Here is an 18,915-nt window from a genome sequence, read left to right on the forward strand (position 1 = left end):
GAAAAGGAGATTAAAGCTAACACCATGACAATAGCATCCTGTGCTTGAAAATGTTTTGGTTATGGTTTATGAGACTTCTTGTTGGTTATAATGACTGTGCTTAGTCATCCAGCAGCCACTGGAAGAAAGTTATCTAGTAATAAGAGTGAATTTCAGTTTTAGGAGCAGTTTCTTAGCCTTTGCAGGTAATAGGAATTTTTAAAGTGTCACAATGACTATTTACTTCCTGAGATTGCCAAAGCTCTGCTTGGGCTATGTAAATCATTTAATGTGCCTGTCCACTGTTTCTAGAGTCAGTGTCAAGCTCAGATTGACAGTCTTGCCCACAAGTGAGCTTCATTTCTTGCTTCTGGTTTTTTTCTCTCTCTCTATTTTCAGTAGAGAAAAAATGGAAAATTTAATGAATGCAGAATCCTATTTAATGAATACAGAGTGTCAATATTAAAGTATTATATTCCAGTGTGTTCAGAAATTTCTGATGAGTAGACATAGAGGTCATTTTCATATGCTTTATGAATTCTAACCACCTCTATAATTACCTAATTTCAAAACTCTCTTCATAGAATCATAGAATCATTTATGTTGGAAAAGACCTCTGAGTTCATCAGGCCCAACCATTAACCCAGCACTCCCAAGTCGTCTGCTAAATCAAGTCCTGAAGTGCCACATCTACATGTCTTTTAAATACCTCCAGTGATGGTGACTCAACCATTTCCCTGGGCAGCCTGTTCCAATGTTTGACAACCCTTGAAGTGGAGAAATCTTTCCTAATATCCAATGCAATCTGCTCCTGGTACAATTTGAGGCCATTTCCTCTTGTTTCTTGGGAGAAGAGGCTGATGCCCACCTTGCCACAACCTCCTTTCAGATCATTGTAGAGAGTGATAATGTCCCCCTGAGTCTCCTTTTCTTCAGGCTGAACAACCCCAGCTCCCTCAGCTGCTCCTCATAGGACTCGCGCTCCAGACCCTTCACCAGCTCTGTTGCCCTTCTCTGGACACACTCCAGCACTGCAATGTCTTTCTTGATGTGGGGGGCCCAAATTGAACACGGTATTTTTCCAAACACAGTAGAAGCATATAAGGTTCCAATTTGTGTTGTAAATCCCAGCAGCGATCAGTTCCTCTGACCTCAAATGCAAGTAACTTTTTCTTCACTTAATATTTTCTGTAAAGCCTTCTGGCTAGGAAGTTTTTCTGTCTGTGCTAAGGGACAAGGAGAATACAGCTGAGCAGGAAAATAATTCAAAACATTCTGTTTTGCTTTTGCTTTTCCATTTGTAAAGTACATTCTAGCATTTTTTTTTAGCATTTTTATATTTAGAGCAAGTATAAGACCCTCATAAATGAGTACAACACAGCAGTATGTCCTAGCTCCATATAATTTCTATCCTGAAGTATCAACTTAAAGCCATAGAATCCACCCTCATAATTGCAGAGAAAATCTGCCTTGGTGCCCATTCAGTACTCTCCTAATGAAGTGGCGTAAACATAAAATCATTAACAGTTGGGCTAAGACAACCACTTCGTTGTAAACAGGCCACTGAATTTAACTTTTTGTTCCTCTCACATATTCAGCCGGGGTGCTGTGTTTAAGGTCTGAGTGGTGCTTTTTCTGTTCTTTAAAAAAAGTTTTCTGTAACTGTCAAAAAAGAGAGAATCTATACAAAAACACTGAACCTCCTAAACCTGATTTTCATTGAGGAATTAAAAGATTACTATTAAAGCTTGGAATTTAAAGTCACTATTCTATTGACTAAAAATCATCCCAAATAGAGACACTGGATTTAGGGATATAATTTACCCTACATGTAAGTTGTCCCTGAACTCCTGAAAAGCAATCATTCTCTTGTTCTCCCTCCCTGCCGCCTCTAAGGCCTGAATTTATTGCTTGACTTTATCATCCACATCTGTAGCACAGCTACAAACAAATGTTTCTCTTTGATTGTCTAATTAATTAACATAACTAAGTTAAATTCACCCTAATTGTTCTTTTCTGCTATTTAGCTTCAGTATTGCTCTGTCTTTTTTCAAACATGAAGGTCTTGTCTGCCCAAAAGCTTTTCTGTTCTTTCTTATTTTTAACTTTATTAGGTGGTCTAGTAAAGGATATAAAAAGATTACTGCAGATCAGCTATTTTATCCTAATTATTGGTATGTCTGAGAATTTCATCAGACTAAATAAAAACTATATTTTGTACTCCTAATCTTAGATTCTTGAAGCACTAGCAAACCTTGAGTTACTTCATTTGTATATGCACCAGAACCTAAGTCCTGAATAGGCAAAACTGTTAGCCCTTTATCTTGTTGGAAAAAGCAGTGAAGTGCAGAATTTCCTTCTACTTATCTTGAATCTAGACTGCTCCAAGCTCTGTACTATCAATCTCTGATTTTCACTGATACATTTAAAATAAAACAAAAATAAATTCTCTACCATTTACTTCCCACTATGTGAAGTTCAGGACAGGGGTTGAGGGCTGGAGTTTGGACGTGTGACCTTCCTTCTTGTACCTATGTTTCCCTGCTATCATTTCTCCCTGGACTAGGGCACCCTAAAATCTGTGTTGTCCACTTGTAGTTTTACCCTGGCAAGAAGTCCTTTCAAGAGTAAGACTTTTCTCTCCCTGTGCCTAGACACCTCGTTTTTGGATCCCCCCTTCCTTTGTTCTTTCTTCTTCATGCTTTCCACTATTGTTTTTCCTGCTCTTACACTCATGGTTCACCAGAACATATGTAAGAACAAATGTTTTAATGAATTAAAATAAGATAGAGGGAAAACAGACTATGGTTAAAGCATTTGTCCCTGACCCATCAGATCACTTTCAGCTCTGCAAGTCATGAAATCTGTGCATTTCAGTTCTGCAGGTAGAAAATGGTGGTGATAACTCTTCTCACTCAACACATAGTTCAGTTATAAACCCTAGTCTGTGAAATGTGCTCAAATAATATTGTGTTGAATACCTGAAAATAGTTTTGGGTAAGATATCTGAGCTGCTTAATCATTCTCAAAACCATAAAGGGTATATTATTTGTGCTTCCCTTACTTCTGCTTTTGCAGTCTTACTCCAGCACTTGTTCTGGCTGACATCTGTCTGGACCAGCTCACCTGACAAAAACTGAGTATTTGTAATGGCTGAGTAGTAGAATTACTTGAATAAAAGAGCCAAGCATCAGCTGAGCTATTGACTAAGAAGGTAATTAGTTGCTCACATGGGAGGAGGATGTTAAATTATATACAGTTTTAATATGTAGCATGTTGTTAACCTATGTCAGTCTTAATGTATGACTTCTTCCTTAAAACGTGTAATAATAAGCAAATTAATGGAGACAAACATTTTCTTGGGCTGCTTCTCCAAATTACTTGTACTATCATGTGATCTTTCCCAACATTTTCCCTTTTTTTATGTCATGTTGCCGCAGTCTTGGGTCTGCCTTTAGCCTTCCTAAGATGTGCTAGTCTGCTAGCATTTTGCAGTTTCTCTTGCTCAGGGGGACAGTCGCCTCTGAAACCCAACTTTGTCCTCTTACAGCTGTAAAAGGCAATATGCACAGCTTCACCCAATATAAACTTTACCTGTTTCCTGCTGACTTGCATTTTGCTGAAGGTAGTATTGCCTATGTGGTGCTTAGCTGTCCACGAGGGTTAACCCACAATGCTGTGTAAAACCCATCGAGTCTTAAACCCATCCTCCTTCGTGTCAGGGCAGCACAGCTTAGATCCCAAAAACAAACCAGACAGTGATAACTGTGGAGCTATTTTGAGAAGGAGCACTTACCGTGGGCCTAGTAGTGCTGCGTTCAGTTGACAGGGAGGCATGTTGGAGGTGAGGTTGAGTGAAAGTAGCTCCTCTCTTAAAGGATCTCCATTGATGTTGGATACAAAACCACCCCCTAAATATATCCGATGCCTATGGGGTCCAGTGAGGCAGATCATCCATCTTGCAAAACTGTAGGAGCTCCCATATCACCCTTCCAGTGCAAAAAATAGGACAACTGGCATAGTTTCAGCCTGTAACATTTATGGAGGGAAAAATCAAGACAAATATTTTTGTCATCTTTTGATGCCTTCTGAGAAATATAAGCAATTACACACACACACACAAAGAAATCATAGCAGTAGATTGGTTTTGTTTTGTTTGGAATATGATTAAATAGTTTTCTGCTCCAAGCTTCAACAGAAATTGGAAAGTTAGTTGCTGTGCATCAAGTTGATTGACTATTTATATTTCATTATATATAGAACACTGGACATTGAGGGTTTTTTGGTAAATCTCTCAACAGCAAACAATATTACATAGCTTAATAAAAGACTGTATTAGTTGTGGCAAACTGCATTTTAAACAGTGTTTTACATCAGTAGAATGAGCAATTGCTTTTTAACTAACTGAATAGAAAATCAGTTTATGAGCAACTATTTTCTAAATAACCCAGAAGTGATAGAAATTAATCCTTTCTAATATGAAAATTATCAACTTCTAAAACATCCTTTGTATACAAATCTTCAGAATTTTGTGCATAGTGTGCTTAGATTGATAAACTACCATATTTATTTTTTGCAGAAACATTTCTTTCCAATAATTTGGAGTCTATATTTATGGAATATCTCATTCAGGTGATCAGCAAAGCTAAATTCACTCAGTGTTTTCATTTAGGAGAAGCTTTCATCAACTTAGTCTCAATTCCTTCAATGTTCCCAGAACCTGGGCACTGGAAAAATTAAAAAATTAATTTGCATTTGCTCTCCTTCATTTTCAGTCAATTTCAATGATCTTGGATAATATGAAAGAAAGCAATTCTATCTGACAACTAGGAAATAATAACTTGAGACAGTCACACCTTCTGGTTTTTTGTTTGGTTTTTTGGGGGTTTTTTGGGGTTTTTTTGGTCAGGGTGGGGGTTCGTGGGTTGGTTTGGGGTTGGTTTGGGATCGGTTTGTTTTCTGGATTTCCTGCAGTCAAAAAAGAACATCCTTCCAGTACAGTCTTATTCTGAGAACATCCTGCCCGCAATTCAGTGATACCTGTTCATATGGAAAGACATTCCAACAAACTGAAAATATTAGTGAGGTGTAGTATTAGTGAAAAATTTGTGAAAAGTACTTTGGCTTCAAAGTTTTCGACAGAGATGATTAATAGAGTAATAAAGAAATAAATAATTTAAACACCAACAAAAATGCCACTTGAGATGCAATCAAAGTTTGAGCCGCAAATACTGCAAAAAAATCAATTCTGTTTTCTTCTGTATGCTTGTGGGGTTTGCAGACTAGAATAAAGTGGTCAAGGAGTAGTTTCATGTACTTGTCTTAGCCAAGCCATGACAAGTCAGAACTAACCTTTTTTCACCTCAGAATAGATGTTTCTGATAAACTCATACAAAATTACAGCACCATGTAAAGAACTGAAAGGATGAAATGAAGCATATTTAAAAAAAAAAAAACACCTAAGTGTTACGGTGCCTTCATGCTTTTGGGGAAGATTTAATACTTTTGCTCTACTTTGATCAGATGTGTTTTCAGAGAAAATAAAGACCAAAGAGAAGTGAAATTCACCCATGGCAAATTTATGGGTTTGTGCTTAGAAATATGATCTCTTTTTGTGTATCATTTTAAAATGAAGTGAAGGAGAGTGTCTAGGGATAATTATGCAATAGAAAAAATAACAGAGTGGTGGAAATTTTATGAGAAATATTAACAACAAAATAGAGAAAACTATTACAGATCTTGAGGAAAATAAAAAGAAAATCATGTTGTTTGGAAATCTGACCAACGAATTACAGCTTTCAGTATCTATTTGTATCCTTTATTATGGTAATCTCTTGGGTAAATATTCACCAATCATTCTTATAGACAAACTTGGCTCCCATAATTGATTGTCCCTAAACTAATCAAATGGATTCTCTTTGGGTAGAACTGTTTAAAGTCAACTGGCTTATATTCAGATTCAGATTACAGTAGAGGAAAAGAGCAATGTCCTTCTGTATTTCCTTTTTGCCATGTTTTTTGTTCCTTACAACATGAATGAATGGTTGTGCTACATACAGTGTTTGCCCAGCCAGTGGAAGATGGCAGCACTGTAGAATTCTCCATATTTATGGCCCAATACTGAGTGTATGTCTCTGCTGCCAACTGTAAGTGTGGTCAGAAGGCATTACAAAAGAGCATTTCAGTTGTAAAGTTACAGCAGAAGATTTACTTCTGAAATACATAATAGAGAATAAAGTTTCTCTGTTGAAGTACATCCATAACAAAATAACATTTCACAAAATGCGAGCAGCACTGCTAACAATGTGTTGTAGGAAAGTTTTGTATAAATGATATTTGAATAGTTCCTCCCTTAGTTTAAAAAAACCCTTAGCACTCAAATGTGGCATGTAATTGCTCTCTTAACAGTTTCCAACTCTGTTTTCTGTTTAGGAAGAGCCTTTTGTCATGGTGTCTGAAAATGTTCTGGGAAAACCCAAGAAGTATCAGGGCTTCTCAATAGATGTGTTGGAAGCCTTGGCTACTTACCTCGGCTTTAAGTATGAAATTTATGTTGCACCGGATCACAAATATGGGAGTCCTCAGGATGATGGGTCATGGAACGGACTGATAGGAGAACTGGTATTTAAGGTAAGGTTATTAATAACTTACTAAGTAAGGTCATGTGATAAAGCTAAGCAAGACACGGTATATTGTGTTTCTATCAGCCATTGATAACTGTCATTGATAGCATTTTGTACATTGCATGTTGCCAGCATTTCACAGTGTGCACTGAGCAGTAAAGAAAAAGCTGGAAATAGCACTTGCTAGTAACTGTATAAGAATCAAGGCAATCTCTTTTTTCCAACCGAAGTAAATTCTAAATGCAGTCAAATAATGGGATGCACAGCATCCTAATTAATTTGGCAAGACCTAACACAAATGAGTTGAAGAGGCTGTTCAAAGGAGGAAGAATTGGTGTTGCAGTAATTAGCAATACATTACATAAATAATGTATAACACTTAGAAAAATGTTGGGGTGATGAATGCATAAAGTATATAATCAACAGAAAATGTTTTATTGATACATAATAACAGATTATGTAGATGTTTGAATCAAGAGTAATATATTCTCTATTCTGTCATTAATAAACCATTTAGTCTACTTAATTTTACATTAAATGTTCAATATTAGGTCATAAATAAATTAAATCAAATTCATATGCAATGTTTTTCCTTTTTTTTTTTCCCACTCCTCACATCCTGTCTGCTTGCAGTTTCTCCCATTGAGAGAGAAAAAGTTAGGCAGACTCTATTCTGCTGGTGCCTCATTTGTACCATGAGTATATGTGTTTTATTTGCTCTTAGTTAACATGGAGAGGCAGCTTTTACAGCTATAGAAACCTACATTTGTTTTGTTTCTTTAAATTACTGCAGTAGATATTCATGTAAATAACTTACACATTGGTTATAGAAGTGTTTTTCCAAACCTGCAGGCAGAATTTAATTGATAAGCACAGCAAACAGTAAGGAGCAAAACGATCAGATACAGGACCCAGCTCAAAGTCAGCAAAATGCTGGAAAATAAAATTAAAAATAATAATAAAAAAAATAAAGTATTATCCCCATGGGTTAAAAATCTGTGATAAGTTTAACCTGTTCTGCCTTCCTGAGTAGCAGGAATCTTTACCTATGGCACATTTCATACATCTACACTGTAGTAATAAACTTCCTTTGCCATCTCCTTATGTTCTTATGAAGCTGGAAGGAGAAATTGTGTAATTGTGTAGATGGTAAGCTGGAAACACATAGAAAAGTGTATTTTCCTTCATCTTCTAAACTTTACAACTAAAAATCCCTCATCTAATTAAGAGATGTAACACCACAATGACCCACTGATTTATTTTTAACCATTTTTTCTGCTCCTAAATCTGATGTTATACTACACCCTACTCTCTACAGTACTCAGCAGATCACTGTATGAGTCTACAAGCTAAGAGGCATCTTAGTCCTAGATGGCTCTGGAAAGGAAAGTGGACCTAGAATGTTTTTTTTATTTATTTGCAATGAATGATTGACAAGGCAAAACTCATAACAACTGAAACGGCTGACTGGAAAAATATGTATGGCATTCTTGTCCCCTTGGTAGGTAGGGATTCAAATAATGCTAGTAGCTTGCTTATGGTGGTAACCACCCAGATCTGTAAATCAGTGTCATGAGTGCAACAGATTGACCAGTCTGGTCTGATTTTGCTATAATCTGTAATCTGGTCTGATTTTGCTATAATCTGTAATCTGGTCTGATTTTTCTGTAAATGAGTCTTAATGAATATGAAATCTTTCTGTATGGTTACAAAGTATGAAGAGTTAATGGAACTGCATTTGGAATTCAAAAACTGTGTTTTCCCAATACTATGTCATTGTATCATTTTTCATCTTCCTTACCCTTAGAGAATTAATTAACAGTAAAGTTCACTGTGTCCTTCTCTCCCATTCTCCGTCCCTCTAAAGGCAAAAGACAACCTCTGGGCGAGCAGCCAGTGTATATCTACCCCTTACCAAGTGCAAGCTGTTCTTTAAAGGCGGCTTTCTTATTTACTATGAACCGAGTTCTGCTCCCAGAACTCAAATATCTGTCTGCTTGGCAACTTTATAAGGGGAAGCAAAAGAGCATAGAATAGTTTTAAGTGAAAGGTCTAACCTGTTTGAAACACAGTGTTTCCTTGTTTTCCCAACCAAGGTAGTCTGGCCAACAAGTAGAGGAATTCCAGAAACGGTGGGAGTGCTCTTTAGTTAATGTGTCAGCCAGAAATGAGTTCTACAAAAGACAAATCTCACTCAAGGTAATGGCAAATAGCTGCCTTCTCTTTTTGTGTGCATAGAATCATAGAACCGTTCAGATCAGAAAATACCTTTAAGGTCATCCAGTCCCACTGTTAACCCAGCATTGCCAAGTCCATCCCAAAATCATGTCCCAAAGTGCCACATCTACTTGCCTTTTAAATACCTTCAGGGAGGGTGACTCAACCACTTCCCTGAGTAGCCTGTTCCAATGTTTGCTCACCTCTTCAATGAATAAAGTTTTCCTAAAACCCAGTCTAAACCTAGCACAGCTTGAGGCCATTTCCTCTTGTCCTATTGCTTGTTACTTTAGAGAAGAGATCGACCCCCACCTTACTACAACCTCCATTCAGGTACTTGTAGAGGGCAACTGTAGAGAGCATCTCATTGAGAAAGGTGTCTGTGGCCACTACAGAAGATGTGCCATATGAAATAGCAATTTCTGTAACAAGCATATGATTTCTGTGTTCAAGGTCCATATATACTGTTTGCATTAACCATCTTCAGCATGCAACAGGCTCTGGTGTCAGTGAGAGTAGTCCTGGGCTGAACTTGTTTGCAGCAGCCCTGGTTGAGTTGGATGGCAGGGTAGAAGCCCAGCTGTGCCAAGTACATGCCCTGGGTCTACAGCTGGCTTTGCAGACATGACATTACTCCAAGTTCACTCTGTTTCAGCTTGGAAGACAAGGTTTCTGTTGGCTGTTAAAGTAGGAGCTGGAATCAATAGAACAAAGCAACTGGTCTTTAATTTGAACTTGGAAACTGATTCAAGCGTCTCCTTCTTTGATTGTCAAGACCAATATTAGGTACACACTTGGTCCATACACTTTTTCTTGTCAAAATAAACTGAAAGTAGCCATGCTGTGTAAAGCTTTCTGTTTGCTAAGCACCTGAACCAGGTCATCTTCAGAGAATAAATGCTTCTTGAGAGAAGCACGTGGTGCTCTTTTCCCTCTCCTGTCAAATGACCAGGGCTCTCACTGCATCCTGTAGAGCTTCATCTCACCAGCAGAATTAGCTCAGAGAGCAGCAGCTTTTTGTAGAGAGGCTAAAACCATCTCAAAGGAGCAGCACTTTACCACAAATCTTTCTCTTACTGTTAATTATCTGTGTCTTTTCGCAGTAATTCCTTTAGTTGCCCTCTCTCCACGTTGCCTAAGGGATAAGCCTGTGTGACAGGCAACAGAAGTCGCTAATGCTGCTTCTGGGAAAGAGCAGTAGGCTTTCCAGCATGACTCTGGACTTTCTGCATTTCACCATGCTACCTTGGTTGCTAGGATTTTTTTCCAGGGAGGAGCCCTCAGGAAGCAAACAGCATAGGGAAAACTTCCTGATTCCGCTTAGGTCCATCCAAACAGAAAAAAAGCCAAGTAGAAGCCTCTTATGAGGCTGTTTTTCTATTGCATCTTAGTAAGAGGAGTAGCATAAAAAGGAAGCAAGCATATTGAGAGGACAAAGTGAGAAGAAAAAAATAATATCTGAGTAAAAGGATTTTTATTTGGATATATGTGTGTTAACTTGAGTAACAATGTCTCTCTGATTAGTTTTTGCATGTCCGTATTAGTAACTGTGTAACATGTGGGACTGTGGTTTATTGCTTCTAGCACTTTTTGAAACTTGATTTAACATTGAAAATGGATAAAATGAAGGGCCTCACAGGAGAAATTTAGAGTAGATTCATTTATTTTCCCTGTTCTTGATCATGAATTACAGGAATCATCAGAAGATTGTTTTCCACGTGTACGAGATGTGCTTGCTTCAGCAGTAGCGTAGGGACACTTCAGGAATTTCTAGGCTTTGCTGATAAGCTGGTTCTCTGACACCAGTAACAATGCTATCACACCCATTTGGTCATTTCTTTTGGATTTTCTGATTCTGGTAATGTTGCTCTACAGTGGCCACAGGAGAACGGCTGCTAAGGAAGATAAATATAAATTCCTAAGCAGGTCGCACGGAGCAAAACAATGCCCTCTGCTGTTTTTTCAGTCAATTTCAAAAGTCATAGTTTCATTCATGAGAAATGTGTAAGACATATGATAGTTGGTTGATTTTGGCACTGTAAAAACTGAGTGAGTGAAGAGCTATACATGTTTATAATTCAGATTGGCAGGTTTATATCTAAATATTGACATAATTGCATGCATTTGCCTTTCTATCTCAAAAGCACTAAGTGAACCTTTACTTCTTCAGACTGATGTCTTCTCTGATCCAATGTGACATGTTAATGACAAGCATTTAATTTTTTTTTCATCTTCCAATTTTGAAACAAGTTGACAGAATCTATATGTAATTAAGAATGCTCACCATCAGTAAATCAAATATCAAGTGAAGCTTAAGCTTGGTTTTGTACTAGACATATAGTTTTCTGGTACACTGGTGTTTATGACCCAATTTAGTAAGTTAAGAATATGAGTTGTCGTATTTCAGTGTAGCTTTTTTTTCTTTAACAACTGAACACAGGAGTACTAAGAAGTACTATTGAGGAGTACTCTCTTTCAGTTTGAAGCCATTCCCTCTTGTCCTGTCACTCCGTCTTTCTTGTAGGTTCCCTTCAGGTACCAGAAGGCTGCAATTAGGTCATCTCAAAGCCTTAATTATATATGTAACATATAAAGTAGCAAGACATAATTATATCACTATTGTTGCTGCAATATAACAAAGGAAGTGCAACATTTCCATTAGGACAATATTGTTTCCCTGTCATTGTTGGCTGATAACCAGAGTGGAACCATAACACCAGGGAATTTAGAGAGACTGCTTCCCAGAGATGCAAATTAGAAGTAGTATTTCCATAAATATCATATGGTCTGTTTTTTTCATGAAATGCTTCTCAATGTATTTGAGGAAATATGTATTGGGGAAAAAAATATGTTTCACTGTAAAAGGTGGGGAGGAAGCAGAAAAAAATTCTATTAGTCATACAGTGAACTATTATTTGGTAAAAGTATCCTGTGTATGTCGCTTGTCAGTGGAGAATCTTTAAGCATCTTACAACAATGCAACTTGATTTAGCAACTCACAGTGATCTAGTGCAGTAGGGAAATATTTTAGTAACATGCTGATAATTGATACCCAGCTAAACTTAAGAAGCAGAGGATAAGTCTAGGACTTTTTGTTTCCATATGTCCTCTTTTAACCCTGAATTCCCATTTTGCTTTTTGATATACATTCAGCGGAAAAAAACCAAACTAATGCTATTCATTAAATACAATAATAATTTCCTGTTTGACAATTATTGGACTTTTACATTTGTAAATTATTTTAAAACATACCTATAGTCACAGTTGTGGAAAACAGTTCAAATGCTGACTGCTTTACATTTTCTCATTGGAGCTCAGACTTGACAGTTAGCAGATACTGTGAATCACTAGAGTCACTCGTTGACCAGAAGTTTTATCGTGAGAGGATAGGGAGACTCAAATAACCTGAATGTTTCCATGGACAATTCTAATTACTGACTGAGTTTGCTGCTGCCCATGGGCAAAGGACAGTTAAATCATCACTCACAAAAATGTGTTAGGAAGGGACATGAAGTGACTTCATGAAGCCATACTTTCAGCTGTGCTCATCAGCACAACTTCACTTACAACACTTATAACACACAAATTAAAGCTGAAGCTCTAATTCATAGCTTTTAAGCAAATCAATATTTTCAAACACTTTTTTGTCCAAATCATCAGGCCTCCAGCTATCTCCTGCCACTTTCTCAATCCAATGAACAATCAATATAAACTTAAATTAACATCATTTAAACTGAAATCTTATGTGCACTGTGATTAGAAGTATGTTTTTACTACGGGCTGCAGAGTGTTCTGCGCATCACGTTAAAACAGCCCAGTTGATTTACAAATTTTTCTAATCAGTTTTAGCCCCCATACCTTCCCACTCAGTATTTCATATCACATTTCTAAGGAACTAGTAATCTCTGTCGTCTTTGGGCAAGAAGAAAGAAATTCAAGAGAGTTAATAAAATTTGACTTTCAAGCCTCTGTGCTCTCCTCACCCCTTTCCAAAGGACCACACTGCTTTAGGTAGAACAAAAAGGAATTAAGTCACAGTAGTAGCAGTTTAAATATTTTAAGTACTCTTTTTCATATTAAAATATCTAGAATTCACAGTCTTATTGATCTGTATTTGAGCTCTTTAAAATGGTATCCATGTGTCTGCTTTAAATAACCTTTCTTGTTTTCACTGCACTTCTAATTGTACCCATGAAAAGTAAAGTAGCACCTGCTGTAATTGTGCCTGGTGTCTCTGGAGATCTAATACATGCTGTGAAATACTATGATTAGATCAAGGAATATTATTCATTCTCTTTTCATCAGAAATGGATTCTTTAAATTACACAAAAAACGTAAGTGGCACAAAGCAAGTTGAAGGTAGCTGCAGGACAGGTTGGCATTGCTGGAGAAATTGCTTGTCAGGAGGATATAGAGGAATAAATAGTAAAGGAACTGCATGCAGTGTCTGCTCTTCTGCACTTTAGACTTTACAGACGAAATTGATGTTTTACAGTATTTCAAGTGCTCCTAGTGTAGTAGCCCTTTGTCATGATCATCAGATCATCAAAATATTGGATACAAGATGGCTTTATCAGGCAACTAATTTCCTCTGATTGGGTCTGCTATACACAAAATCTGCCTTTTGCAACAATTGCATTGATGGCTTTAGTAAGCCAGAGTGACAAAAATGACCAAAAGTGGATTTCTTTCAGGTATTACCTGTATTTGTAGTATTTTGATTTCTTGGAAAATAAAAACATGGATAACTGATGTGCCAGAGTCCACCAAGTGAGGTTTACTTGTAGAAACCGAGACACATGGTATATCTATTCTGTTCAAGCCTTAGTCATGTTTCTGTGCTCACATATGTGATGCTGAAGTCATTGATCTTGGCATCTGCTTAGCCATAAGTTTAGCTGCTAAATCACAGAGGAATAAAGATCTTTTCTGTAGCTCCTACTTATGCATGTTGTTCTCTCTCCCTCTCCTCAGAGAGCTGATATAGGGATCTCTGCCCTAACCATCACCCCCGACAGGGAGAATGTGGTGGACTTCACAACGCGTTACATGGACTACTCGGTGGGCGTGCTGCTTCGGAAGGCAGAGAAGACAGTGGACATGTTTGCCTGCTTGGCACCATTTGACCTCTCCCTGTGGGCATGCATTGCTGGCACTGTGCTCTTAGTAGGGCTACTGGTCTACCTCTTGAATTGGCTCAACCCCCCACGCCTTCAGATGGGATCCATGACATCTACAACTCTCTACAACTCCATGTGGTTTGTTTATGGATCCTTTGTGCAACAAGGTAAGAGACAGAGGGAGACTCTGCCTCCAAGAGAAAACCTATATACCCTCCCCATTGCTATAGAGACCTTCCTTTTCCCTATCTCCCTCCCACAGCCCACAAGGAGCAGGAGCACTTGTGCTAAAAGGTTTCCTAGATATTTCGCTGCCCAAGTGTGGGAATCATGAGAAGTTCGGGGCACTACTGCTAGCTTGTTGTGATTTGTTGTTGTGTCATTAGAGAAAGGTGATTTTTCTCTGGGTAAAAAAAGAAAAGGTATTTCTCATCATCTGCTGGAGAATTATCGTTGTTAATGAGTGCTATGTTCTTACACAGTCAGATAGAAAATGCCCTAGCATTTGGATTTTGAATTAGACTTGTCACCATTGCTAAATGGTCTGATTGTACCTGATATTCTTTCATCCCGCTTCTGATTTATTTCAATTATTTTCTATAATGTTTAGACTCCAGCTTCTCTGGCCTTCCTGACTGCTTTCTTAATCCTCTCTAGCATCTGGTGTAGCCCAGGGTGTTCCCCAATTCTACTTATATTCCCAAGTCCTTCACAATCTACTTCTGGCAGAACTTTAAACATGCGTCCTAAATACATTAGGGCCTTCAGATCTTGGCTGGGTATATACTGCTTAGAATTCTGGTCTGCAAGTTAGGGTTGTAATGCAAAATGGAATAAGAAAACACAGCTTAATATAAAAACAAAGAAGATTTAGGTAATAAACCTTGACAACAAAACAGAACGAATGCCTTCTGGCTTATCCATGTTTTTGTTCATCAGTCACTACTGGCACTGCAGGTACACCTATTTGTAATTGCACGGAGCATCTGCTCTACAAAGAGTCATGGCCACTGCAGCTTCAAAACTCCCAGATTATTTGTAATTTTAGAATTACATTGTTCTCTGTTAGAAACAATCAGATGACATCCGTAAAAGGTAAAGGTATCCATGAAAATCAAGTATGAAACTCCTAAAAGGGGAAAAAAGCTAAATTAATGTCACTGTCCAAAAAAAGGAAGAAAAGCTGAAGCTGAGGTTTTTCACATAAACCTAGAGACAAAACTTTTGAAATTATCTCCTGCATTGAGCACTGATGACTAGCTGAGAAAAGCTGAAGAGATTGTTTCATGTTTTTGTTGTGAATTTTTTTTTTAATACAACCAAAGACTTAAGAACCAACTGAGAGCTACAGAAGTTTTATTAATGTATGTGGGTGGGTTTATAAAGTTTTTTTCTGTCCAAAATATTCCCAGTGTAACTGTTTAGGGAATCCAACTGTGAGACAGCAGTTGGTCTGTTACAGAACGAGACTCCTTACATCTGTCTTCCTGTTAGGTTAGAACTTGTGAATTAGTTTCTTTACTGCATGAATGCAAGTCATTTTATATAGGTTTATTAGCCTTAGCATCCCTGCTGTAATCCCAACATTAGTCCTTAAAAGCTTTATAGGAGACTGCCCAGCAAAGGTTTAAAGGAGGCAAAGCTGGTTTAATCACACACTTCAATTCGAGCAATTCTTATCCGAATTGTTTGTCTTATGTTTATCCAAGTAAGCCTGTGTTGCTTGGTGTCCTGAAGTTGCCTAAGTCATAGATCCAGAGTAGTAGCCCATAAGGGAACCCTTCAGTACATTGTCAGCTTACAAAAAAAAGGGTTTTTTGACCAGTCAATGAAAATGACTGCTTAAGGAGGGCTTAGAGGGAAACCTTGAATTCAGCATGAACTTGAGGAAGAAGTTAGATGAACGTAAGTGGGATGAGGTGACAAAAAAAGCAGAATTCAATAGAAAAGGAAAAAAAGGAAATAAAAAGAATTTATTTAAGGAAATCTGCATCCACTTCTTGTGGTAAGAGGGACATGAGGTGCAACTCATTATTATTAAAACCTGCTGATGGTGCATGGCATCTAGGAGCACAGAAACTGTTGTAGGACTTCAGAAAAAGAAATTCACAGACCTTGGAGGGTGAGAGCAATTTTTTACAGAGAGAGAGAGATCTTACCTCCCTACTTAGTGGATTTTCAACACATCTCTATAGAATCCACTAGAGTAATATAAAACATTCCCTTGGCTCCTACTGAGTGAGGGAAAGCTATAGATACATCTCTCCTTCAAACAACACCCAGTACTGTCCTTAATTTTCTAGAAGGAAAATTGAAAGACATTTAGTAATCAATTGATATGAAAATGTATGAAACAGACTGATTTAAACATAAAAGCTTAGAAGATCTCAGAAATCCACTGTAAAAGTGTAAGAGATCCATTTATAATGTCAGCCTGTATTTCACATTCAATTTGAATATAACAAAAACTATATTAGCTGAAGCGTTATTGTTTACTAACCCTTGTGAATACAGACAAATGAAAGTAATTTTCATTGACAGAGTAACTGACTATTGTCATAATTTTGCCTCTGTTTTCACTCATCAGCTCTTCATTTAGCAGAAAAACTCTGCAGGTTTTATTTGTTTTGGAATACCAAATCTGTTGCTATTAATTGTGATTGGCATATCTTAAGTGTGGCAGCATGGGACATTTCAAATACTGTCACGTTCACTTAAGAAGCCTTTCAGCTGCTGATTTAAAGCATGACAAGGTACTCATTTCTGTTATCAAAACATACCGCCAAAGATGCTTTTATATCCTGTGCTGACAGAAACAAAGCAGCATGAACCAAGTGCTTTGATAGTTCTGGATTCTCTGTTTGGAACTAGCAAGTGCTTTCTGGTGTCATCTGCTCTTTCTTTCCTTTAGCTAGAGGAAAAATTTGCAAGAACACAAACTGGCTCCAGACCTGCCATGGCTCTGAAGACATAAGAGGCCTCTGGTGCAACAATACAAGTAATTCTTTAAGGAAACCCGTAACCTATTATGACTGAAACAAAAAGGATTTGTTTTGCTCATTATTTCTGAAATAGTTAAAACCTGCATATGTTACCAAATAGCTTTAGCTCACTGTGTCCCTTTTTATTTTTGTTCAGCCTTTACCCTGATGTCCTGTTCAAATTCTATTAACAAGTTTTAACCTTTTGCAATTTTTGAAACACCAGAGAAAAATACTGTGTCATTGTCTATAGACAAAAGTCAACACAGATCAATCCAATGGTTTTGAAGACAGGTCTGTGATTACTGTCATACTGAGTTGCAAAATTTAAGTATTTTTAGTTGCTTCCTTAAAGGTAGAGTGAAACCTAATGTCACTGCTACTTCTATCACTTAAACTTAGGTCTTGAACTTGGCTTCCATTTTTTTCCCCTCATGTTTCAATGACCAGTCTAAGTACCATTTTGAGACTCTGGTATTGTAGATGTATGTTTTAAGTTGCACTTTATATTTGATGTTCAATCATTACAGAGATCGATCAAAATAATACACATTACTTTTGTAAGATACATGTGATTTTTTTAGTAGAAGAGACAATTTTGAGGATAAAGCCGCAGTGTAATTGGGGAGGCTCAATTAATATAAAAGTGTATAAACTGCAAAGTGGTTTTTTTTCTTATTCTGTACTCCAGACCTTCATTAAGAAAAGAAAAAAAACCAAAACAAAACCAAAAAAGAGTAACCAGTGCTTTGAAATGCTTTGGCCTACCACCCAATATACCCGCTGAATCTGCAATATACTGTGACCACTAAGAAGGCAGAGACTTTTAGGTGATCTTGGCCATGCTGCCGTGGATTACATTAAAAACAAATGCTTCTGACTCTGAAGTACTCATTCAGACATTAGTAGTTCAGACAATATCTGTTATCTCCAACTTGTCTATTTATGTCAAAGGATGAAGCAAATTTGTAGATTCAGACTGTGGAAGATTATACTTGTGTTGAAATTTAGTGTCACGGCTTCTGAATTTGTTCTTTTCCACTTGTTTATCCTAGAAAACAGTGGCTAAAGCTCTGTATTTCACTTCTTATGACAATTACCTATTGTCAGTTGGACAGAAAGTGTTGTTACAGTTTCCTTTTCAAGTGGGTTTCCTATCTCTCTCACTCTATATTTCCCCGTGGTTTCTCAAGCCCCTCCTCACAGGTTTTTTTCTCCGCTTGTCTCACACTGCAGCTGCTGGTCACCATTGATGTAGCATTCTGCTTGCATATCACTCATTAACCCCACAGGTCCTGCTTCTCCTGCTCTTCTCCATTGACCTGTCTCCTTCACGGGCTTCTGTTAATATGTATTCAACAAAGTTAAACAAAGAGAAGTGCTAAGTCCTGCCCCTGGGGAGGAACAACCCCATGCACTGGTGCATGCTGTCTGATGAGGTTGTGGAGTCTCTATCCTTGCAGTTACTCAAAAGCTATCTGGACACCACCCTAGGCAAGCAGCTCTGGGTGGCCCTGCTGGGGCAGGATGTGCATGGGCAAGATGACTTCAGAGATCCCTTCCTACCTCAATGAGTCTGAGTGATACATGAATAATGATTTATTATGTAGTCTTTGCTCTAACTTTTGTGCTACTCTATACAACGACATTTTGCCTTCTCTTCAACCATGGTATTGTTGTTATTCCCTCAAATTTTGCCCTAAAAAGAACTTGCCAATATTGGGAACCTGCCATATGAACAGTCTTGGAGAAGAAACTTGGGGTTTCTAAAACTTTACTAAAATCTTCATCGATATTAAGTGAATCAACTCGCTGCAATGGCAAAATTTATACTTGCTGAGAACCTAGTTTAATCTCCATCTATTAGCTTCCTGCTAGGGGCTCTTGTGATGAAATGCTCTAGGAATCTCTCTGCTCTCACCATTACTGGAGAAAACCTATGATTTAAGAAACAGAAGTTCAATATATAGTTATTCCCAACTCTTTTTGTATAAT

At 37.6% G+C, this 18,915-nt stretch overlaps 1 protein-coding gene across 1 annotated transcript in view; it reads left to right on the forward strand.

Annotated features, from left to right (window-relative positions):
• Nucleotides 1-18,915, forward strand: part of LOC108500870 (glutamate receptor ionotropic, delta-2) — a gene marked incomplete at its 5' end in the record, with an annotated part of 287,748 nt that overhangs the window by 148,816 nt on the left and 120,017 nt on the right. Inside the window, 2 exons of the mRNA XM_017822214.1 lie at nucleotides 6,412-6,609; nucleotides 13,794-14,106. Of these exons, the coding sequence (XP_017677703.1) occupies nucleotides 6,412-6,609; nucleotides 13,794-14,106 (511 nt within the window). The remainder of the gene's footprint in view (nucleotides 1-6,411; nucleotides 6,610-13,793; nucleotides 14,107-18,915) is intronic.

This window comes from Lepidothrix coronata, unplaced genomic scaffold (genome assembly GCF_001604755.1).
Source record: "Lepidothrix coronata isolate B3197 unplaced genomic scaffold, Lepidothrix_coronata-1.0 Scaffold96, whole genome shotgun sequence".
Classification (NCBI taxonomy): domain Eukaryota; kingdom Metazoa; phylum Chordata; class Aves; order Passeriformes; family Pipridae; genus Lepidothrix; species Lepidothrix coronata.